General features: G+C 62.6%; 3 protein-coding genes across 4 annotated transcripts in view; 1 reads left to right on the top strand and 2 right to left on the bottom strand.

Moving 5' to 3' along the window:
* The window catches only part of EFTUD2 (elongation factor Tu GTP binding domain containing 2), a 42829-nt gene extending 42463 nt beyond the window's left edge, over positions 1–366 (bottom strand). The window contains exon 1 of one of the 2 annotated variants that reach the window (XM_054176584.1): positions 308–366. The gene's annotated coding sequence lies outside the window, so the exon portion shown is untranslated. Of the gene's footprint in view, positions 1–284 lie in introns of both variants that reach the window. The other variant, XM_054176585.1, reaches the window with a different exon arrangement.
* Positions 367–1420: 1054 nt separating this feature from the next.
* On the top strand, positions 1421–6111 carry CCDC103 (coiled-coil domain containing 103). Its single transcript, XM_054176939.1, has 3 exons — positions 1421–1560; positions 2672–2804; positions 5579–6111. The coding sequence occupies exons 1-3, from the start codon at positions 1421–1423 to the stop codon at positions 6050–6052; spliced, it is 747 nt and encodes a 248-aa protein (XP_054032914.1). The 3' UTR covers positions 6053–6111.
* Positions 6112–13324: 7213 nt separating this feature from the next.
* On the bottom strand, positions 13325–14569 carry FAM187A (family with sequence similarity 187 member A). The gene has a single exon (XM_054176631.1). The coding sequence runs from the start codon at positions 14567–14569 to the stop codon at positions 13325–13327; it is 1245 nt and encodes a 414-aa protein (XP_054032606.1).
* Between the last annotated feature and the right edge of the window lie 3790 nt (positions 14570–18359).

Below are 18359 nucleotides of genomic sequence, written 5' to 3'. Positions count from 1 at the left end.
CAGGGGGACACTGGAAGCTGCAGCTCTGCCCGCACATTCCTCGCCCCCTGCCCGAGACCCTCCCCCGCACCCAGAGCTGCGCTGCCCTGCGCCGCACCGGGGCTGCTGCCGGGGCTGCCGCCCGGCCTGGCCCCGACCCCGACCCCGACCCCGGCCCCGGCCCCGGCCCCGGCCCCGCGTGTCGGCCCACGTGCGACCCCCCCCAGGCGCCACCCCTCCGGGGTCCTGCACCGCCGCGAGGCCGCGGCCCGCGCGCTGACCCTCACAGCCCCCCCGGGGCCTACCCCCGCTCCGCTCCCGCTCTCACCTGCCGCGCGCCCCTCGCCGCCGGCGCCGCCGACACTGCTGAGGAAGGCCCCAGGCTGCCCCGGCCGCCTGTCGCGACAGGGTCCCACACGCCCGCGGGCAGCGCCGAGCCCGCGGGGGAAGGAACGGCAGGGATGGAGGCGATCGAGATCGGTCTCGGCGGGGTCCCGGAGGCCCCGGGTCGGGCCGGGCAGCGGAGCCGCTTCTGTCAGGCGCGGCTGGGGCAGCCTCACGGGGGCCTTGCGCCGTGCGGCGCTGTCGCTACGGCAACGGAGCGCGCGCGGCGGAGGGACTGCAGTGACAGCCAGGGGCGGCAGGGGCCTGTGCGACAGCGCCGCGCTGTCGCGATACAGCGAGGGGCGGCAGGGGCCTGTGCGACAGCGCCGCGCTGTCGCGATACAGCGAGGGGCGGCAGGGGCCTGTGCGACAGCGCCGCGCTGTCGCGATACAGCGAGGGGCGGCAGGGGCCTGTGCGACAGCGCCGCGCTGTCGCGATACAGCGAGGGGCGGCAGGGGCCTGTGCGACAGCGCCGCGCTGTCGCGATACAGCGAGGGGCGGCAGGGGCCTGTGCGACAGCGCCGCGCTGTCGCGATACAGCGAGGGGCGGCAGGGGTCGAAGGTGTGTCAGGGCCCGGTGGGACTCTCGGGACGGCAGTGAGGTCCCAGCTGCCCTCCATGTGCATGGCCTGGCAGGGCTGTGCCAACAGGAGCAGAGCCCCCAGGGCCAGTCCTGGCAGGACTGTCACGACCGAGTGGGATCCCAAGCAGGTCCCTGCAGGACTATTGAGACAAAGAGTGAAGTTGTCATGTCAGGAGTGGGTTCCCTGAGGGCAGCCCCGGCAGGGCTGGCACCACAGGAGTGGGGTCCTGGGGCTGCAGTGATGACAGGAGCGGGACCAGCCCCAGCAGGGCTGTCACGACAGGAGTGAAATCCTTGTGCCCAGTCCCGGCAGAGCCTTTGTCACAGCAGTGAGGTCTCCAAGGCCAGCCCCAGCAGGGCTGTCACGACAGGAGCAGGGTCCCTGTGCGCCCAGGGGTGGCCCTGTGCTCTGAGTCACCCCCTGTGCCCCTACAGGCCGCAGATCCATGGGAGGAGCCCAGGCCCTGCCCGGGATGGAGGCAGGCGGAGCCCTGGGCGCGGCGCTGGAGCAGGAGCTGCTGGCCGCGGTGGCAGCCGACGAGCAGCGGGCGAGGGAGAACGAGGCCAAGCTGCGAGCCCTGCGCCAGGGCGTCCACTCCTACCAGGAGTTCAGGTCCGGGGGGAAGCACCCGAGGCAGGGGGGGTCGGCTGCTGCCCCACCCCAAAGGGCTGTGTCAGCACTGGGGGAGTTCTGGAGCTCTTCCTGTTGGAGCTCAGGTCTATCTTTCGCTCTCTTAGGTCACCTGGTAGGGCTTGAGCTCTGATCTGCTTTCTGCTCCTGGTGACCATGAGCATGGCTTGGAAGGGCAGCACAGCTGGCCTTGGGATCCCCCCAAAAGGGCCCAGCCCCCTGGCACAGAGCTGTGGTGGGACAGAAACTCAGCCCTGGTTAAGGCTGGAGATGCCTGAGGGACAGGATCCACACCCTGCAAGGACTATCACAACAAGAGCAGGATCTCTGCTCACCTAAAGGTGTCCCTGTCCCTCACAGGCTGCAAATCAATGCCAGGACTCCCCCTGCCCGTGCCCCTGTTGTGATGAGAGTGGTGTCCTTGACACCACAGGGCTGGAGCATGAGCTGCAGAGTTGCCCTCCATGTGCATGGCCTGCTAGGGCTGTTCCAACAGCAGTGGCTTGGCAAGGCAGCACAGCTGGCCTTGGGATCCCCCCAAAAGGGCCCAGCCCCCTGGCACAGAGCTGTGGTGGGACAGAAACTCAGCCCTGGTTAAGGCTGGAGATGCCTGAGGGACAGGATCCATCCAGAGGGACCTGGACAGGCTGCAGAAGTGAGGCCATGTGAACAGCATGAAATTCAACAAGGCCAAGTGCAAGGTGCTGCACCTGGGCCAGGGTGACTCCAGTGCCCAGCCAGGCTGGGGATGAAGGGCTGGAGAGCAGGGACGTGGGCATGGGGGTGCTGGTGGGGGAGAAGCTGGGCATGAGCCAGCTCTGGGCACTGCCAGCCCAGAGCCAGCCCTGTGCTGGGCTGATCCCCAGCAGTGTGGGCAGCAGGGGCACGGAGGGGATTCTGCCTCCCACCAGCCCTGGGCCTCCTTCAACCTGCTGGGCTCCACATGGCTCCACTCCTCCAGCCTGTGCAGGTCCCTCTGGATGCCCCACGTGGCCCAAACTCAGACCTTGCCTCAGAGAAGCAGCTCAAAGCTCTGAAGGATGTTGTCTGATCTGCTTTGCTAAGTGTCAGATCTGCTGCTGGTTGCCTGCAGGAACATTGTGCTGGCATCACACCTGAAGCCCCTGGAGAAGAAGGACAAAGTGGAGAAGAGGAGGCAAGGGCTGTGGAATCCCTGCACAACCCAGGCCAAGGCCCCACAGGGCAGCGAGGTGGAGATGCCCCAGGTGAGGGAGGTGCTGCAAGGGTCTGTGCCCACAGCTCAGAATTGCTCCAGAATCACTTGGGGAGGATTTGGAAGCAGGAGAGGGACCCAGAGGTGTCTCCAGCTGTGAGCAGCCCCCCAGGTGCCCAGGAAGGTTGGTGCTGGGTAACCCCAGGGCTCAGCCTTGGCCCCACTCTGGCTCTGCTCCCAGCCTGCAGCAGCTGCCTCGGGAAGGCTGCAGCAGCCCCGGGGGAGCCTGAGAGCAGCTGCAGAGCCTCGGTGCAGAGCTCCCAGCACCCTGCCTCTGCTGGTGGCTTCTTGGGGCAGTGCCCTGCCTTGCCCACACTCCTGCAGCTGGCTGCACTCTGGAGCCCTTGAGCCAGGGCCCTGCAGCTGGCTGCTGCCACTGCACAGCCCCGGGGAGCAGATGTGCTGCAGTGCAGCTGCTGCTGCTGCACCCCAGGGGTCGCTGGGGATGAGATGGCAAAGTGCTGGCTGGGCTGCAACCTGCTGCCCCCTGAGTGCTTCTTCAGCTCTGGGGAACAGGGCCTGAACACTTTCTGTGCAGGTCCTCTGTGATCTGGGTGCCATCTGTCCTGCCCCCTCCGGTGGCCTCTGCCCACGCTGGACAGTCCTGGGCACTGGATGTGTAGCTGGGGATGGTTCCCATGGGTGCTTCTCACAGAGCTTTTGGACACTGAATTCCATTTCCCTCCTTCTTGTGAGATCTTTCTGCAGCTCTTCCAGGCAGCTTTGTGCTTTCCTGGTCTGAGCAATGATCTCCCCTGAGCAAATCCTCTTAGAATCAAAGGAGCAGAGAATCACTGAGCTTGGAAAAGCCTTCTCAGATCATTGAGTCCAACCATTGCCCCAGCCCCACCATGGCCCCAGCTGCCATGGCCATGTGTTCTCTGAACACCTCCAGGGATGGGGACTCCATGTCCCAGGGCTTCACCACTCTCAGTAAAGACATTTTCCTAATGTCTGATCTAAACATCCCCTGGTGCAGCTTGAAGCCATTTCCTCCTCCCCATCCCTTCAGTGCTTGGGCTCTGCTCTCCAGGGCACCTCCATTCCATGTTTAGGCCCAGCCTGATGTTGCTCTGGTTAAGAGCCACAACATCTGACCCCTGCTCAGCCCATGCCTCAGCTCAGGCAGCAGGATGAGTTCAGCAGCTCAGGCAGAGTCTGTGGAACAGGATTTCCTGTGTCCTGGAGATGCCACCCTGAGCTTGGCTCTCTCCAGTGCCAGCTCTGCCAGGGACCTTGAGTGCAGCTTGAGAGCTCTGAGGCCCTCTGTGTGTTTCTGGGGTTTGTGTCTCACCTCTGTCAGGATTCAGCTCAGAATGAATGGATTGGGTTGGAAGGGACCTTTAAAGCCCAGTCCAACCCCCCTGCAGTCAGCAGGGACATCCCCAGCCAGAGCAGGCTGCTCACAGCCCCAGACAACCTCCCCTGCAATGGTGCCAGGGATAAGGCAGCTCCCAGCTCTCTGGGCCAGGCTCTCCCCACCCTGACTGTCAAACATTTCTCCCTTCTCTTCAGTCTGAACCTCCCTCTTAGCTCCAAACCATCCCCCCTTGTCCTGTCACAGCAGGCCCTGCTCAAAACTCTGTCCCCAGCTCTCTGACAGGCCCTGATTTCCCCTCCCTGCTCAAGATGCTCCAGAGGTGTTCACTCACCTGGCCACTGCTCAGCCAGTTCCTCTGAAGCACCTCCTGCTGTCTCCAGGAGATGCCTTCCCAAGCAGAGGTGGTGGATGCAGCCTGGGCAGCATGTCTAGTTCTGATTATCATAGAATCACAGAATCAGCCAGGTTGGAAAAGACCTCAGAGCTCATCAAGTCCAACCTAATACCCAACACCTCCTGACAACTGAACCATGGCTCCCAGTGCCACATCCAGACCCCTCTTGAACACCTCCAGGGATGGGGACTCCACCACTTCCCTGGGCAGCACATCCCAGTGGCCAATCTCTCTTGCTGGGAAGAACTTTCTCCTCACCTCCAGCCTAAACCTCTCCTGGCACAGCTTGAGACTGTGTCCTCTTGTTCTGCTGCTGCTTGCCTGGCAGAAGAGCCCAACCCCCATCTGGCTCCAACGTCCCTGCAGGGAGTTGCAGAGAGCAAGAAGGTCTCCCCTGAGCCTCCTCTTCTGCAGGCTAAGCAACCCCAGCTCCCTCAGCCTCTCCTCCCAGGGCTGTGCCCCAGACCCCTCCCCAGCTTTCTTGCCCTTCTCTGGACACCTCCCAGCAGCTCAACCTCTTTCCTGACCTGAGGAGCCCAGAGCTGGACACAGGACTCAAGCTGTGGCCTGAGCAGTGCTGAGCACAGGGCACAAGGACTTCCCTGCTCCTGCTGGCCACACTCTTCCTGCTGCAGGCCAGGATGCCCTTGGCCTTCTTGGCCCCCTGGGCACACTGCTGGCTCCTGTTCAGCTGCTGTCCACCAGCACCCCCAGGTCCCTCTCTGCCTGGCTGCTCTCAGCCCCTCTGCCCCCAGCCTGTAGCACTGCCTGGGGTTGCTGTGGTTGGGGTTGTTGGGTTGCCCACCCCTGCTCCCTGTTCATCCCCAACAGCTTTCCTGCCTCATCCACGCTGCCATTAGTGTCCCCTGAAGGCCTCTGGCTTGAGGAACCTCTCAGTTTGTTGTCTTCCATCTTTTGCCTCCTCCCAGGCTTTGTGCCGTCAGAGCCTGTACTCAGAACACCTCAGGCAGCCCCAGGTTGATAGGGGTGAGTGGGATGCAAACCTTGAGGTGGGAACAAAGCCAAAGGACCTTGGTGCCTCTTCCCTCAGGAGCTGGCTCAGCTGCCTGGGACCCCTGACGAGTTCTACAGAGCCTGGCGCCGCCGCTTGAAGAGCGAGACGGAGAAATACCAATTCCTGCTGGCACTGGGAGGGGAGGCCCTGGGCAGGATCTTTCAGGCTGACCTGGGCTTTGGCCTCCTGGGGGAGTTCCTGAGGGTGCTGGCAGAGAACATCTGCCCTGAGGACAGAGCCTCTGTCCTGCAGCTCCTGCAGAGCCTGTCGGGCACCAGGCGCTTCGGGCTGAACGTGGACCTGCTGAGCCGCTCCGAGAAGGACAGCAGCAGGGATCTGTTTGGCAAGCTGCAGCACATGGGCAGGGGTCACTGGGCCTCTGACCACCCCAGCAGCCCAGAGAGCTGTGGAGCAGAGAGGGAAGGCCAGCTCATGGACACCAGGTTGCAGGAGGAAGCTGAGGAGGACAGGATGGTGATGGAGCTGATGAGACGGTACCAGGTCAGCTGAGGGAGCAGAAGCAGAGTGCAGGAGGGGCTGAGAGCCTGGCTGTGGCCTCACCCTGTGAGATGTGTGAATCTCTGAGTCTCTCTGTACCTGGGGTCCCCCAGAGCAATGGCTCTGCACAAATAAAGGTTAGCTGTGGAGAGAGGATGTTGTGATCTCTGGGGCTGGGTGTCCTCAGGCAACAGCTCTGTGAGAATCTTTTAGGTGAGGAAACAAACAAGGGAAAGAAAAAACTGTCTGGGGTTCTGGAGAAAGCTTCTCAGGTGGAACCTCCTGGGGTCCAGCTTGTGCCCATTGCCCCTTGCCCCTATGCAGAGAAGGAGACTCCACAACCTCTCTGGGCAGCCTGCTCCAGGCCTCCAGCAGCCTCAAAGTCCAGGAGCCTCCTGGGGTCCAGCTTGTGCCCATTGCCCCTTGGCCTGTCCCTAGGCACCACTGAGCAGAGCCTGGCCCCAGCCTCTTGCCCCCCACAGCTCCTTTAGCTCTTGCTGAGCATTGCTCAGCTCCCCTCTGGGGCTGCTCTTCTCCAGCCTCTCAGCCCCAGGGCTCTCAGCCTTTGCTCCTCACAGAGCTGCTCCAGGCCCCTCAGCAGCTTCAGAGCCTCCCCTGGACACTCTCCAGCAGTTCCCTGTGCCTCTTGAACTGGGGAGCCCAGAACTGGACCCAGGACTCCAAGATGTGGCCTCACCAGGGCAGAGCAGAGGGAGAGGAGAACCTCCCTTGACCTGCTGACCACACTGCATTTGTTCTGGCCACAAGAGCACACTGCTGGCTCAGGGGGAGCTTGTCCCCCAGCACTCCCAGCCCCTTCTCCATGGAGCTGCTCTCCAGCAGCTCAGCAGCCCCCTCAGGGGTTGCTCCTCCCCAGCGGCAGGACCCTGCCCTTGCCCTTGCTGAACTTCCTGAGGCTGCCTCTGCCCAGCTCTCCAGGGCTCCCTGAGTGCCAGCACAGCCTGGCAGGGCTCAGCCACTCCTCCAGCTGGGTGTCATCAGCAAACTGCCTGAGGGTGCAGCTCGCTGAGGAAGATGTTGAACAGGACTGGACCAGCCCTGAGCCCTGGGCAACATCTCTGGCAGGGCTCAAGGTGCTGAGCAGCACTGGGAGCCTCGGGGCAGCCTCCCTGGCCAGCAGGATTCCTCTTGGGAAAGCTGAAACCCCCAACCCTCATCCTTGGGAAAAGGAGTGGGGCTGAGCCCCCTGGGCAAGTCCTGCTCCGTGCTGAGCACCAAGCAGGTGGCCACCTACAGCCTGCAGAGATGCCAGGGATCCGGGGTTGGGGTCAGGGCCCGGGTTGAGCATCAGGGGTCAGGCTGTGGATCAGGGGTCAGGCTGTGGATCAGGGGTCGGGTTGTGGATCAGGGGGCAGGTTGTGGAGGGGCTCTGGGGACTCGCAGTGGGGGTGGGAGCCTTGGGGTGGTTGTGGGGACCCGAAGGTCCTGCTGGGTCCTTGCAGACGGTGAGAACGCGCAGGGCTGCGGGGTTTGTAACGGCAGCTCCGGGGGCACCGGCGGCGCTTGGGAGCAGGCTCCGGGCTCGAGAGGTAAAGGCTTTCTCCAGCCTCAGGCTCCCCCTCCGCCGCTTCCCCTCCCTGCCTGACCCTGTTTTTCCCTTCTCAGAGGGCACCCTCAGGACTTTGGAGCCCCGAGCTGTGTTCCTCGGTGTCTTCAGCCAGTGCTTTCCTCGGAGCGGTGCTGTGCGGAGCCCAAGGGCAGTGCCCTTCGCCCTGTGTCGCCGCCGCCATGGCGCTGGTCCCTCCCCGCCAGGAGGGCACCGTGGCCGTCACGGTGCGAGTGCGACCCCCGGCCCCCGGCGAGGAGCCAGGCGGCACCCGGTGCTGAGGGTGGTCGACCATCACACCCTCCTGTTCGACCCTGAGGGCTCTGCCGGTGCCTCCGGCGGGGCGCTGCCTGCTGGCCGCAGCAGGAACCCAGGGAAACCTCAGAAGTTCCTCTTGGACCGGGTTTGTGCTGAGCAGCCCACCCAGGAGGAGGGGTTCCAGCACACCGCCCCTCAGCTGGTCGACACTCTCCTCGAGGGCTACAACTGCTCTGCTGAGCCCTGGCAGCCTGCTCTGGTCCCTGCAGGAGCTCCTGCCCCCTCTGCCCCTGCTCTGGGTGGGCTCAGCAGAGCTGGGGGTTGACTCCAGAAGCCCTGAGCAGTTGTGGCAGTAGGGGGGACACAGCAGCTCTGCACAAAGAGAAAGCCTTGAACTTGTTCTTGGCACCAAGCTGGGGAGAGGGCCAGTGCTGACCTGGAGATGTCATCTGAGGGCTGTGGGAGCAGAGAGCAGAGACAACCTGCAGATGAGCGTGGAGCCCCTGCCCTCTGCCTGCTCCCTGCCAGCCCAGCTCGGCAGAGCAGCTCCTGCAGACGCTGCTGAGGGGCAGCAGGAGCCGCACGCAGCATCCCACCGGGCTGCGAGCGCCGAGCCCAAGCGCCCTGCGGAGCTGCAGCCTGCCCTGGCTGTGCCCTGCCAGGTCTACGTGAAGCAGCAGGACCGCGCCGGGGCCCTCGGCGGGGCTGTGCGGGTGGCCAAGATGAGCTTGGTCGACCTGGCCGGCTCGGAGCGAGCCGCGCTGGCCAAGAGCAGGGGCGAGCGGCTGCGGGAGGGAGCCAGCATCAACCGCTCGCTGCTGGCCCTGCTCAGCGTCATCCAGGCGCTGGCTGGGGCCAAGGTAAGGCTGCCGCTGAGGGGCCCTGAGCGCCGTCCCCACGGCAGAGCTGCCCTGGGCTGGGCCTGGCCAGGGCTGGGAGCCGAGGGCCAGCAGCTGAGCAGAGCCTCGGTGTGCCGGGCAGGGCAAGCAGAGCCGCATCCCGTACCGGGACAGCAAGCTGACGCGGCTGCTGAAGGGCTCCATCGGCGGCACCCTGATGCTGGCTGCCCTCAGCCCCTCGCCGCTCTGCTGCCAGGACACCCTCAACACCCTCAAGTATGCCAGCAGGGCTTAGAGATCCAGGTCTCGGTGAGGACCTCGCCCCACGGCCGGCAGCTGCTGGGGCTGGCTGGGAAGGAGCCTGGGGCAGGCTGCTGTGGGCTGCTGCTGCCTCCCTGCTGCAGCTGGGCTGCCCCAGAGCCCTTCCCAGAGAGCAGCTGCTGAAGCTGCACACAGCCTGTGGCCAGCCCCTCCGGCCCCTGCCGGGCTGGACTCCCACCTCTGTCAGTATGTTGTGATGTGTGAGCCGCTGAGAGCGCAGCTGAGCTGCTGGGGGCAGGGCTGGGCTCTGTCTGCACCTCTGCTTTGCCTGGCACCCAGCCTGCTGAGCTGCTGGGGCTCATGGCATGCTCTGAGCCAGGGCTGCCCCTTGCTCCCAGCTGGCAGAGCTGCAGGCCAAGCTCTGTGCCTATGAGGGTGCTGCCCGCAGGGCATAGAGCCAGGTGCCAGTGCTGCTGCCTGCCCTCAGCTCCAGCCTGTTGCAGCTGCCCAGGTGAGGCTGTGGCAGGAGGGCTGGAGCCTAGGCTGGCATCTTGGGGTCCCCCATGGCAAGGAGCTTGCAGAGTTTGGCTGCTGGCTGCAGCCCAAGTGGCTGCCAGGACGCAGCTGAGCTGCTCTGCTGCTGTGCCACAGCCTCTCCACTGCTCAGCTGCAGTTAAGAGCCTGGCAGCCCCCAGCCCCCACAGCTGGGGGACAAAGGCCAAAGCTTCCTTTGGCTCCATCCCAAAACTTGGTAGGCCAAGGGATGGCCTTGCCTGTGGGTTTGGGGATCCTCCCCTCCACTTTGCCTTCCCATCCCTGTCCCCTCCCTCCCTGCGTCGCGGTTCCCCCCCCCCCCCGGTCGTGTTGTTCAGTAAAGCTTTGATTCTTTGCCTCTTCAGAGCTGCTCTGCCTGCTTCTTGCCTCCCCTTGGGGGACCCTGGGCCTGGGGCTCCCTCTGGGAGGGGCTGCCTCAGGCCCTTCTGCCTGGGCTGGACTCCACTCTGGCTTCCCCTCCTCTGCCATCATCGCAGGGCCCCTGGGGCTGCCTCCTGCCCCCTCTGCTCTGCCTGAGGGGCTCTGGCTTGCTGCCTGCTGTGACACAGTGCTGCTGAGGGCTGCTGGAGGCTGCCTGCCCCCCAGCTCCTGCAAATCTGCCCTTTGCCCCTGCCTCTAGCCCATCTGTGCCCCCTGGCTCCTTGTGCCCCTTTGCCCCAGCTGCCTGTGGTACTCCAGTGCTGGGGCAGAGAGTTCTGAGCATCCCTACCCTGGGGCCACTCCTGTCCCCTCTCACCCCTGTGCCTCCCTTTTCCTGCCAGGCCAGGGCACAGCTGGCCACTGACACAGCTGCCTGCCTGCACCAGCTCCTCAGAGCCACCCTCACAGGTGCCCAAGCATGGCCGGAGCAGGAGGGGCAGGCTGGACACCGCTCTGGGCATGCTGCTGTGCCATGGCCCCAGGCTCAGCTCCTGCCCTACTTCCCTGCCTGGCAGCAGCAGATCTCTGTCTGCTCACAAGCTGCCAGCTTCTCATCAACACTTCCAGCCCCCTCCCCCTTGGTTTGTCTCCTCCAGAGGGGGCTGAGGAGGGGCAGAGCCCAGCTCTGCCTGCAGCCCCCACCAGTGCCCCTTTCTGTGCTTGGATCCTGGCTGGGGAGGAGCTGGGCAGAGAGAAATCCCTGGGGAGCTGCTGGGGAGCTCAGGGGGCAGCCCGAAGCCCCCCCACTGTCCCCTCCCCTGTGAGGGCTGTGCCCCCTGGGGGCCTTCAGGAAGTCTGTGGGGCTGGAGGTGCCATGTGCCCAAGGGCTGGCACAGCCAGTGTCCCTGGGGTGGCAGGTTGGGGATGCCAAGTGCCACTTGTGGGGTACCTGAGGGCAGGAAGGTGGCACAAGCAGGGGTGGCTTTGGGGGCTCCAGGGGAGGGGGATGTCTTCCCTGTCCCTGCCCCATCCAGAGGGACCAGGAGGTTTCCCTCCAAATCCTGAGGAACCAGGACTCCTGGAGCCTGCCATGATGGGGGAGGAGTTGCCATGGCTACAGCCCAAAGACTGAGCATGTCCCCAGGGCCAGTGATGTCCCCAGGGCTGACTACTATCACCATGTCCTCAGGGCAACCACATCCTCTGGCCCAATGCCATCCCTAAGGCCAAGTGTGTTCCCCAGGGACCACCCTATCCCCAAGTCCCCCTCACATTCAGAGCCACTCTCGTGTCCATGGCCAACTCACAGAATCAGTAACTCATGGAATGGTTGGAAGGGACCTTAGAGACTGTCCAGTTCTGACCCCCCTGGCAAGGACAGGGACACCTCCTACAGGAGCAGGTTGTCAGAGGCTCCATCCAGCCTGGCCTTGAACACCTCCAGGGGCAGAGCCTTCACAACAGCTGTGGGTGACCTGTTCCAGAGCTTCACCACCCTCCTCATGGAGACCTTTTCACGATGTCTAATCTAGAGAGAGCTTCTCCCAGTCCCAAGCCATCTGCCCTCGTCCTGGCACTCCACACCTTTGGCTCCAGCTCTCCTGTAGCCCCCTTCAAACAGCAAAAGGCTTCAGCAAGTTTGGGGGCTCCAAAGCTGGACAGAAAACTCCACCTGGTGTCTCAGGAGAGCACAGCAAAGGGGCAGGATCCCTGCCCTGCCCCTGCTGCCCAGGCTGCTGGGGATCAGCCCAGGACAGTACTGGCTGTGGGTTGGCAGCACTTGGTGCCAGCCCATGTTAGCTGCTCAGGAACCAGCACCCCCAAGTCCTGCTCCCCAGCACTGCTTCCCATGCATTCTCTGCCCAGGCTGGATTTGTGCTTGGGATTGCCCTGACTCGAGTGCAGCTCCTTGCACATGGCCTTGTTGACCTTGCTGAGGTTGGGACCAGCCCACCTCTCCAGCCTGTCAAGACCCTGCCCATCATCACACAACCCCAGCATGGAGGGGCTGGAAGGGACTTCTGGAGATCACCCAGTCCCACCCTTCTTGCTCCAGCAGGGCACCCACAGCAGCTTGCCCAGGAGCACAAGGGCCAGAAGGGGGGTTGGAAACTCTCCAGAGAAGGAGACTCCACAACCTCTCTGAGCAGCCTGCTCCAGGCCTCCAGCAGCCTCACAACAAAGAAGTTTATCCTCCTGCTCAGGTGGAACCTCCTGGGGTCCACTTGGTGTCCCTTGCCCCTTGTCCTGTCCCTGGGCACCACTGAGCAGAGCCTGGCCCCAGCCTCTTGCCCCTCAGCCCTTGCTGAGCATTGCTCAGCTCCCCTCTGGGGCTGCTCTTCTGCAGGCTCTCAGCCCCAGGGCTCTCAGCCTTTGCTCCTCACAGAGTTGCTCCAGGCCCCTCAGCAGCTTTGGAGCCTCCCCTGGGCTCTCTCCAGCAGTTCTCTGTCCCTCTTGAGCTGGGGAGCCCAGAACTGGACCCAGTACTCCAGATGTGGCCTCACTGGGGCAGAAGAGAGGTGGAGCAGAACCTCCCTCGACCTGCTGGCCACAATCTTCTTCATGCACCTTGGGAGACCTTTGGCCTCACTGTGCTCTGTGGGTCTCTGGTGTGACCTGGCTGCCTTTAGGCAATTTAGTGTCTTTCAGGACAATCTCTGATGCACCCCAGGGGACCACTGGCCTCCTTGGCCACGAGGACACATTGCTGGCTCCTGGGGAACCAAAACTCACAGGAAACTCAGATTCATTTGAAACTTTACTTTTTTTCCTTCAAAAAAACAAACAAACAAAACCAAAACCAAACCCCCAAACTCCCCAAACTCCCCACCATTAGGTCACATTTTCCAGGAAAGGGTTTTTGCTCCAGCTGAGAAACTCAAAGGACCAAACTGAGCTCTCTGAAAGGGTGGCACTCAGAGTGCTCCATCAGGGCCATGGTGGAGAAGCTACCTCCTGGCAAGGACCCTGAGCACCCTCCAGCAGCAGCAGCACATTGGATGATGATGATGATGATGATAGTGATAACAGGAGGATGGTCCATGGTGTAGAGTCCCCATCAGGTCTATGGTGGAGAAGCTACCTCCTGGCAAGGACCCTGAGCACCCTCCAGCAGCAGCAGCATGCTGGATGGTGATGAAGGTGAACACAGGAGGATGGTCCAAGGTGTAGAGGCCCCATCAGGGCCATGGTGGAGCTGCTACCTCCTGGCAGGGCCCCTGAGCACCCTCCAGCAGCAGCAGCACATTGGATGATGATGATGATGATGATAGTGATAACAGGAGGATGGTCCATGGTGTAGAGTCCCTATCAGGTCTATGGTGGAGAAGCTACCTCCTAGCAAGGCCCCTGAAGAGCTGCCAGCAGCACACTGGATGATGGTGAAGGTGACCACAGGAGGATGGTCCAAGGTGTAGAGTCCCCATCAGGGCCACGGCGGAGCTGCTACCTCCTGGCAGGGCCCCTGAGCACCCTCCAGAGGCAGCGGCACAGGTGGATGAGGATGAAGACGATGGTGATGAGGCCGTAGCCGATGCCGATGGCCTTGGCGGCGTAGATGGTCTCGGGGTCGTCGAAGGCTCGCCGGCGCCGCGTGGGGTGGGCGATGCTGAGCCGGAAGGCGGCCACCAGCCGGCCCTGGCGCCAGCAGTAGTAGGTGCCCCTGTCGCCGACCCGCACCCGCCGCAGGTGCAGGTGGTTCCCGTGGTCGATGAAGATCCTCATGGTGCCGTTGACGCCGCGCAGGTACCGCGAGCGGTAGAGCCGCACCGAGCCCCGGTCCCAGGCCACGGCGTGCTCGGGCCGGGCCCCCGGGCAGGCGAGGATCAGGCTGCTCCCCGCGCTCTGCCGGTGGAACTGGGTGGGCACGCGCGGCCGCCAGGGCCCCTCGCCCAGGCTGGCGATGACGTTGGAGATGGCCTGGGTGCCCTCCTCGGGCGCCTGCTCCTTCGGGCAAGGGGTCAGGCAGCTCCGGATGGCCACCTCGGGGCCGCGGAGGCGGAGGGGGCGCCGGAAGCGCGCGGGGACGGCCCTGGAGCCGCAGGAGGTGACGTTGGGCACGGCGGTGCGGTAGCGCGGGTGCAGCTGGGCGCTCTGCAGGTAGCAGAGGCCAATCCGCCGCTGCTCGCCCCTCACCCCGCAGCGGTCGCAGCGGCTCCAGGCCCAGAAGGTGGTGAAGAGCCTGAAGAGCTTCCCCGCGTGGTCGAGGCGGACGTGCTGGCCCCTGTCCACGAAGGTCACCCTGATGCGGCTGGTGGGCTGCACGTCCACGTCGTAGCCGTAGAAGTAGTGCCCCTCCTCCGTGCCGCACAGGTAGTGCCCCGAGTCGCTCACCTGCGCCCGGAAGACGACGAGGCTGAACATGCGGATGCTGAAGCGCTGCAGCACGGCGCTGCCCGCGCCCACGTGGCTGGAGTCCACCAGCACGGTGCCCGCAAAGTCTGTCAGCACCGTGGTCCTGCGGCTGCCCATCTTCTCCAGGAAGTACCAAGTGACAGAGGAGACCTCCTGGGGCTTGCAGTGGCAGGGGAGCTCGAAGGTCATGTCGGCCAAGTAAGCGGCGTTGTCGAACATGAGGAAGGCGGGACAGGCTGCTCTCCTGAAGCCATCTCCCATCTCTTCGCTTGCAAAAGCTTGGAGAACATCCACCAGGCAGAGGAGAAGGGCAGCCCCTGGCAGCCTCAGCTCCATCACACCAGGCAGCCTCTCCAAGCCGGCCCCAGCAGGGACGGCAGGAGCCCACGCGTGGGGTTGGCAGTGCCAGCGCTGGGTAGGATGAGGAACACCTCCCGCTGCTCGCCAAAGATGGGCTTTGCAAATGCCCCAGCTCCTGCTGCAGGGATCAAAGAGCAGCTGAAGTGTCCCATCCCAGCTGAGTACCTGCTGGAAGGGCTCCTGCCCGCCCAGGGCAGGCTGTCTCCTGGGACACGGGCTCTAGAACCTCTAGAAGCTCTCCTCTCTGCCAGTGTTCTGGACAACAGGGGGCAGGTTGTGCAGCACAGCTGTGGAGGGAACATGCAGGGATGGGAAGTGTGGTGGGAACGAGGGAACACCACCACCTGCTTCAAAACCTCATGTGCAGGAGGTGCTAATTACTGCCCTGACCCCTCTGAGCACAACAAACCCAGAGAAGGCCTCCACAGCCCAGCGAGGTTTCAAACACAGTACTTGGACTTCTCCATCCTCCCTGTTGGCTTTCCAAGGGTTTGTGTGCTGAAGCCCCTCCACACTCCTCCTCTCTGAGTGATGGAGGGAGGCTTCTTTGTTCACACCACCCTTGCCTGAGCTGTTGCTGGAACCAGCCCTAAAGGCCTTGAATGCATCTTTCCTGAGGTGAATGTGAGCTGCTTGCTCCCCACTGACTCTGGGTGGACCTTCCACTCAGCTTCTTGAGCAGATGCTCAGGCCAGACAATGGACTTAGTGACTGGGAATGATGGATGAAACCACTGGGAAACTGATCCCAGCTGGTCCATCCTCCCCTGAGCATTCACACAACCTCTTCTGTACTTCATTTCTCCTGAGTCTCCCCAAACCATAGGGATTTTGCCTTTCCCCAGGGGTTGGAGGTGCAGCAGGCTGCTCATAACCTTGACAGGGGATGTGAGTGCAAGCTCTGAGCCTCAGGACTGCAGAGAGCACTGCATCTGGTCCCACCAGAGCTGTAACAGTCACGCCAGGCTGCTCCTGCATCTTCCATCCTGGCCCTGGGTAACTCCACAATCTTCCTTTGTTTAAGACTTCAGCTCTCAGGTTCCTGCTAGTCCTCAGGTTTGCAAGAGCAAGAGGGACAGCACCCATGGCAGACTGCAGGGACACAGCTGTCCCCAGGATAGATGCCACAAAGCCAGGCCTCAGAGATGAGCCTGAAGCCTGCAGTTTGGTGCTGAGTGGCTTCTACAGAGCAGGTGGGAGAGGGATGGTTCTGCCTGCCAGGGTGACTCTACCTCTTGCTTTGCTGGGTGGGCTTTGGAACCAAATGGACCTGCCAGCTGTTCCTGAGCTGAGATGAAGGCAGTATGAGGAATGCAACACAAGCCAGGGTGCTCAGCAGGCTTGGGAGGCGCTGCAGGATCCTACAGGGTAGGTGCTGAGCTGTGCCATGGGAGGACCTCTCTGGTCTGCAGCCAGAAGAGGAGTGTGGCTCAGTTCAGACCCAGAACTGGGCAGCTCTGCAGGGTCTCTGTGGGACTGACTCCTGTCAGCTCCTAAACTTCCACTGATGTGGAAAGCAGCTCACAGGAGCAGGAGGTGACAGCGTCTCTGAGGTACACCCCGTGCCCTGGCTCAAGCATTTCCACCTCCATCAGCCCCTTCTCCCTTCAGAGGCTGCTCAGTCAAACACCAGGTGTCACTGATGACATTTCTCAAACCTTCTGAGTGATAACAGAGAAGAGGAAGGAAAGGAACTGTGTGAGCTTTGGCTTCTCCTCCCAAAATAGCAGCCAGGTTTCCTTTCCCTCAGTTCTTTCCCATCCAAAGAGGATGACATCTCTACAGGTGGCCATTTGTTTTCTCCTCAGCATGGAACAGGACTCCCCCATGGATCTCAGCTCCATTCCTTTCCCCACAGACTCTGCCTGAGCTGCTGAACTCATCCTGCTGCCTGAGCTGAGGCATGGGCTGAGCAGGGGTCAGATGTTGTGGCTCTTAACCAGAGCAACATCAGGCTGGGCCTAAACATGGAATGGAGGTGCCCTGGAGAGCAGAGCCCAAGCACTGAAGGGATGGGGAGGAGGAAATGGCTTCAAGCTGCACCAGGGGATGTTTAGATCAGACATTAGGAAAATGTCTTTACTGAGAGTGGTGAAGCCCTGGGACATGGAGTCCCCATCCCTGGAGGTGTTCAGAGAACACATGGCCATGGCAGCTGGGGCCATGGTGGGGCTGGGGCAATGGTTGGACTCAATGATCTGAGAAGGCTTTTCCAAGCTCAGTGATTCTCTGCTCCTTTGATTCTAAGAGGATTTGCTCAGGGGAGATCATTGCTCAGACCAGGAAAGCACAAAGCTGCCTGGAAGAGCTGCAGAAAGATCTCACAAGAAGGAGGGAAATGGAATTCAGTGTCCAAAAGCTCTGTGAGAAGCAGCCATGGGAACCATCCCCAGCTACACATCCAGTGCCCAGGACTGTCCAGCGTGGGCAGAGGCCACCGGAGGGGGCAGGACAGATGGCACCCAGATCACAGAGGACCTGCACAGAAAGTGTTCAGGCCCTGTTCCCCAGAGCTGAAGAAGCACTCAGGGGACAGCAGGTTGCAGCCCAGCCAGCACTTTGCCATCTCATCCCCAGCGACCCCTGGGGTGCAGCAGCAGCAGCTGCACTGCAGCACATCTGCTCCCCGGGGCTGTGCAGTGGCAGCAGCCAGCTGCAGGGCCCTGGCTCAAGGGCTCCAGAGTGCAGCCAGCTGCAGGAGTGTGGGCAAGGCAGGGCACTGCCCCAAGAAGCCACCAGCAGAGGCAGGGTGCTGGGAGCTCTGCACCGAGGCTCTGCAGCTGCTCTCAGGCTCCCCCGGGGCTGCTGCAGCCTTCCCGAGGCAGCTGCTGCAGGCTGGGAGCAGAGCCAGAGTGGGGCCAAGGCTGAGCCCTGGGGTTACCCAGCACCAACCTTCCTGGGCACCTGGGGGGCTGCTCACACCTGGAGACACCTCTGGGTCCCTCTCCTGCTTCCAAATCCTCCCCAAGTGATTCTGGAGCAATTCTGAGCTGTGGGCACAGACCCTGGCAGCATCTCCCTCACCTGGGGCATCTCCACCTCGCTGCCCTGTGGGGCCTTGGCCTGGGTTGTGCAGGGATTCCACAGCCCTTGCCTCCTCTTCTCCACTTTGTCCTTCTTCTCCAGGGGCTTCAGGTGTGATGCCAGCACAATGTTCCTGCAGGCAACCAGCAGCAGATCTGACACTTAGCAAAGCAGATCAGACAACATCCTTCAGAGCTTTGAGCTGCTTCTCTGAGGCAAGGTCTGAGTTTGGGCCACGTGGGGCATCCAGAGGGACCTGCACAGGCTGGAGGAGTGGAGCCATGTGGAGCCCAGCAGGTTGAAGGAGGCCCAGGACTGGTGGGAGGCAGAATCCCCTCCGTGCCCCTGCTGCCCACACTGCTGGGGATCAGCCCAGCACAGGGCTGGCTCTGGGCTGGCAGTGCCCAGAGCTGGCTCATGCCCAGCTTCTCCCCCACCAGCACCCCCATGCCCACGTCCCTGCTCTCCAGCCCTTCATCCCCAGCCTGGCTGGGCACTGGAGTCACCCTGGCCCAGGTGCAGCACCTTGCACTTGGCCTTGTTGAATTTCATGCTGTGCACATGGCCTCACTTCTGCAGCCTGTCCAGGTCCCTCTGGATGGATCCTGTCCCTCAGGCATCTCCAGCCTTAAGCAGGGCTGAGTTTCTGTCCCACCACAGCTCTGTGCCAGGGGGCTGGGCCCTTTTGGGGGGATCCCAAGGCCAGCTGTGCTGCCCTGCCAAGCCACTGCTGTTGGAACAGC

Source organism: Dryobates pubescens, chromosome 36 (assembly GCF_014839835.1).
Source record: "Dryobates pubescens isolate bDryPub1 chromosome 36, bDryPub1.pri, whole genome shotgun sequence".
Lineage (NCBI taxonomy): Eukaryota > Metazoa > Chordata > Aves > Piciformes > Picidae > Dryobates > Dryobates pubescens.
This window is presented reverse-complemented; position numbering and strand designations above follow the sequence as displayed.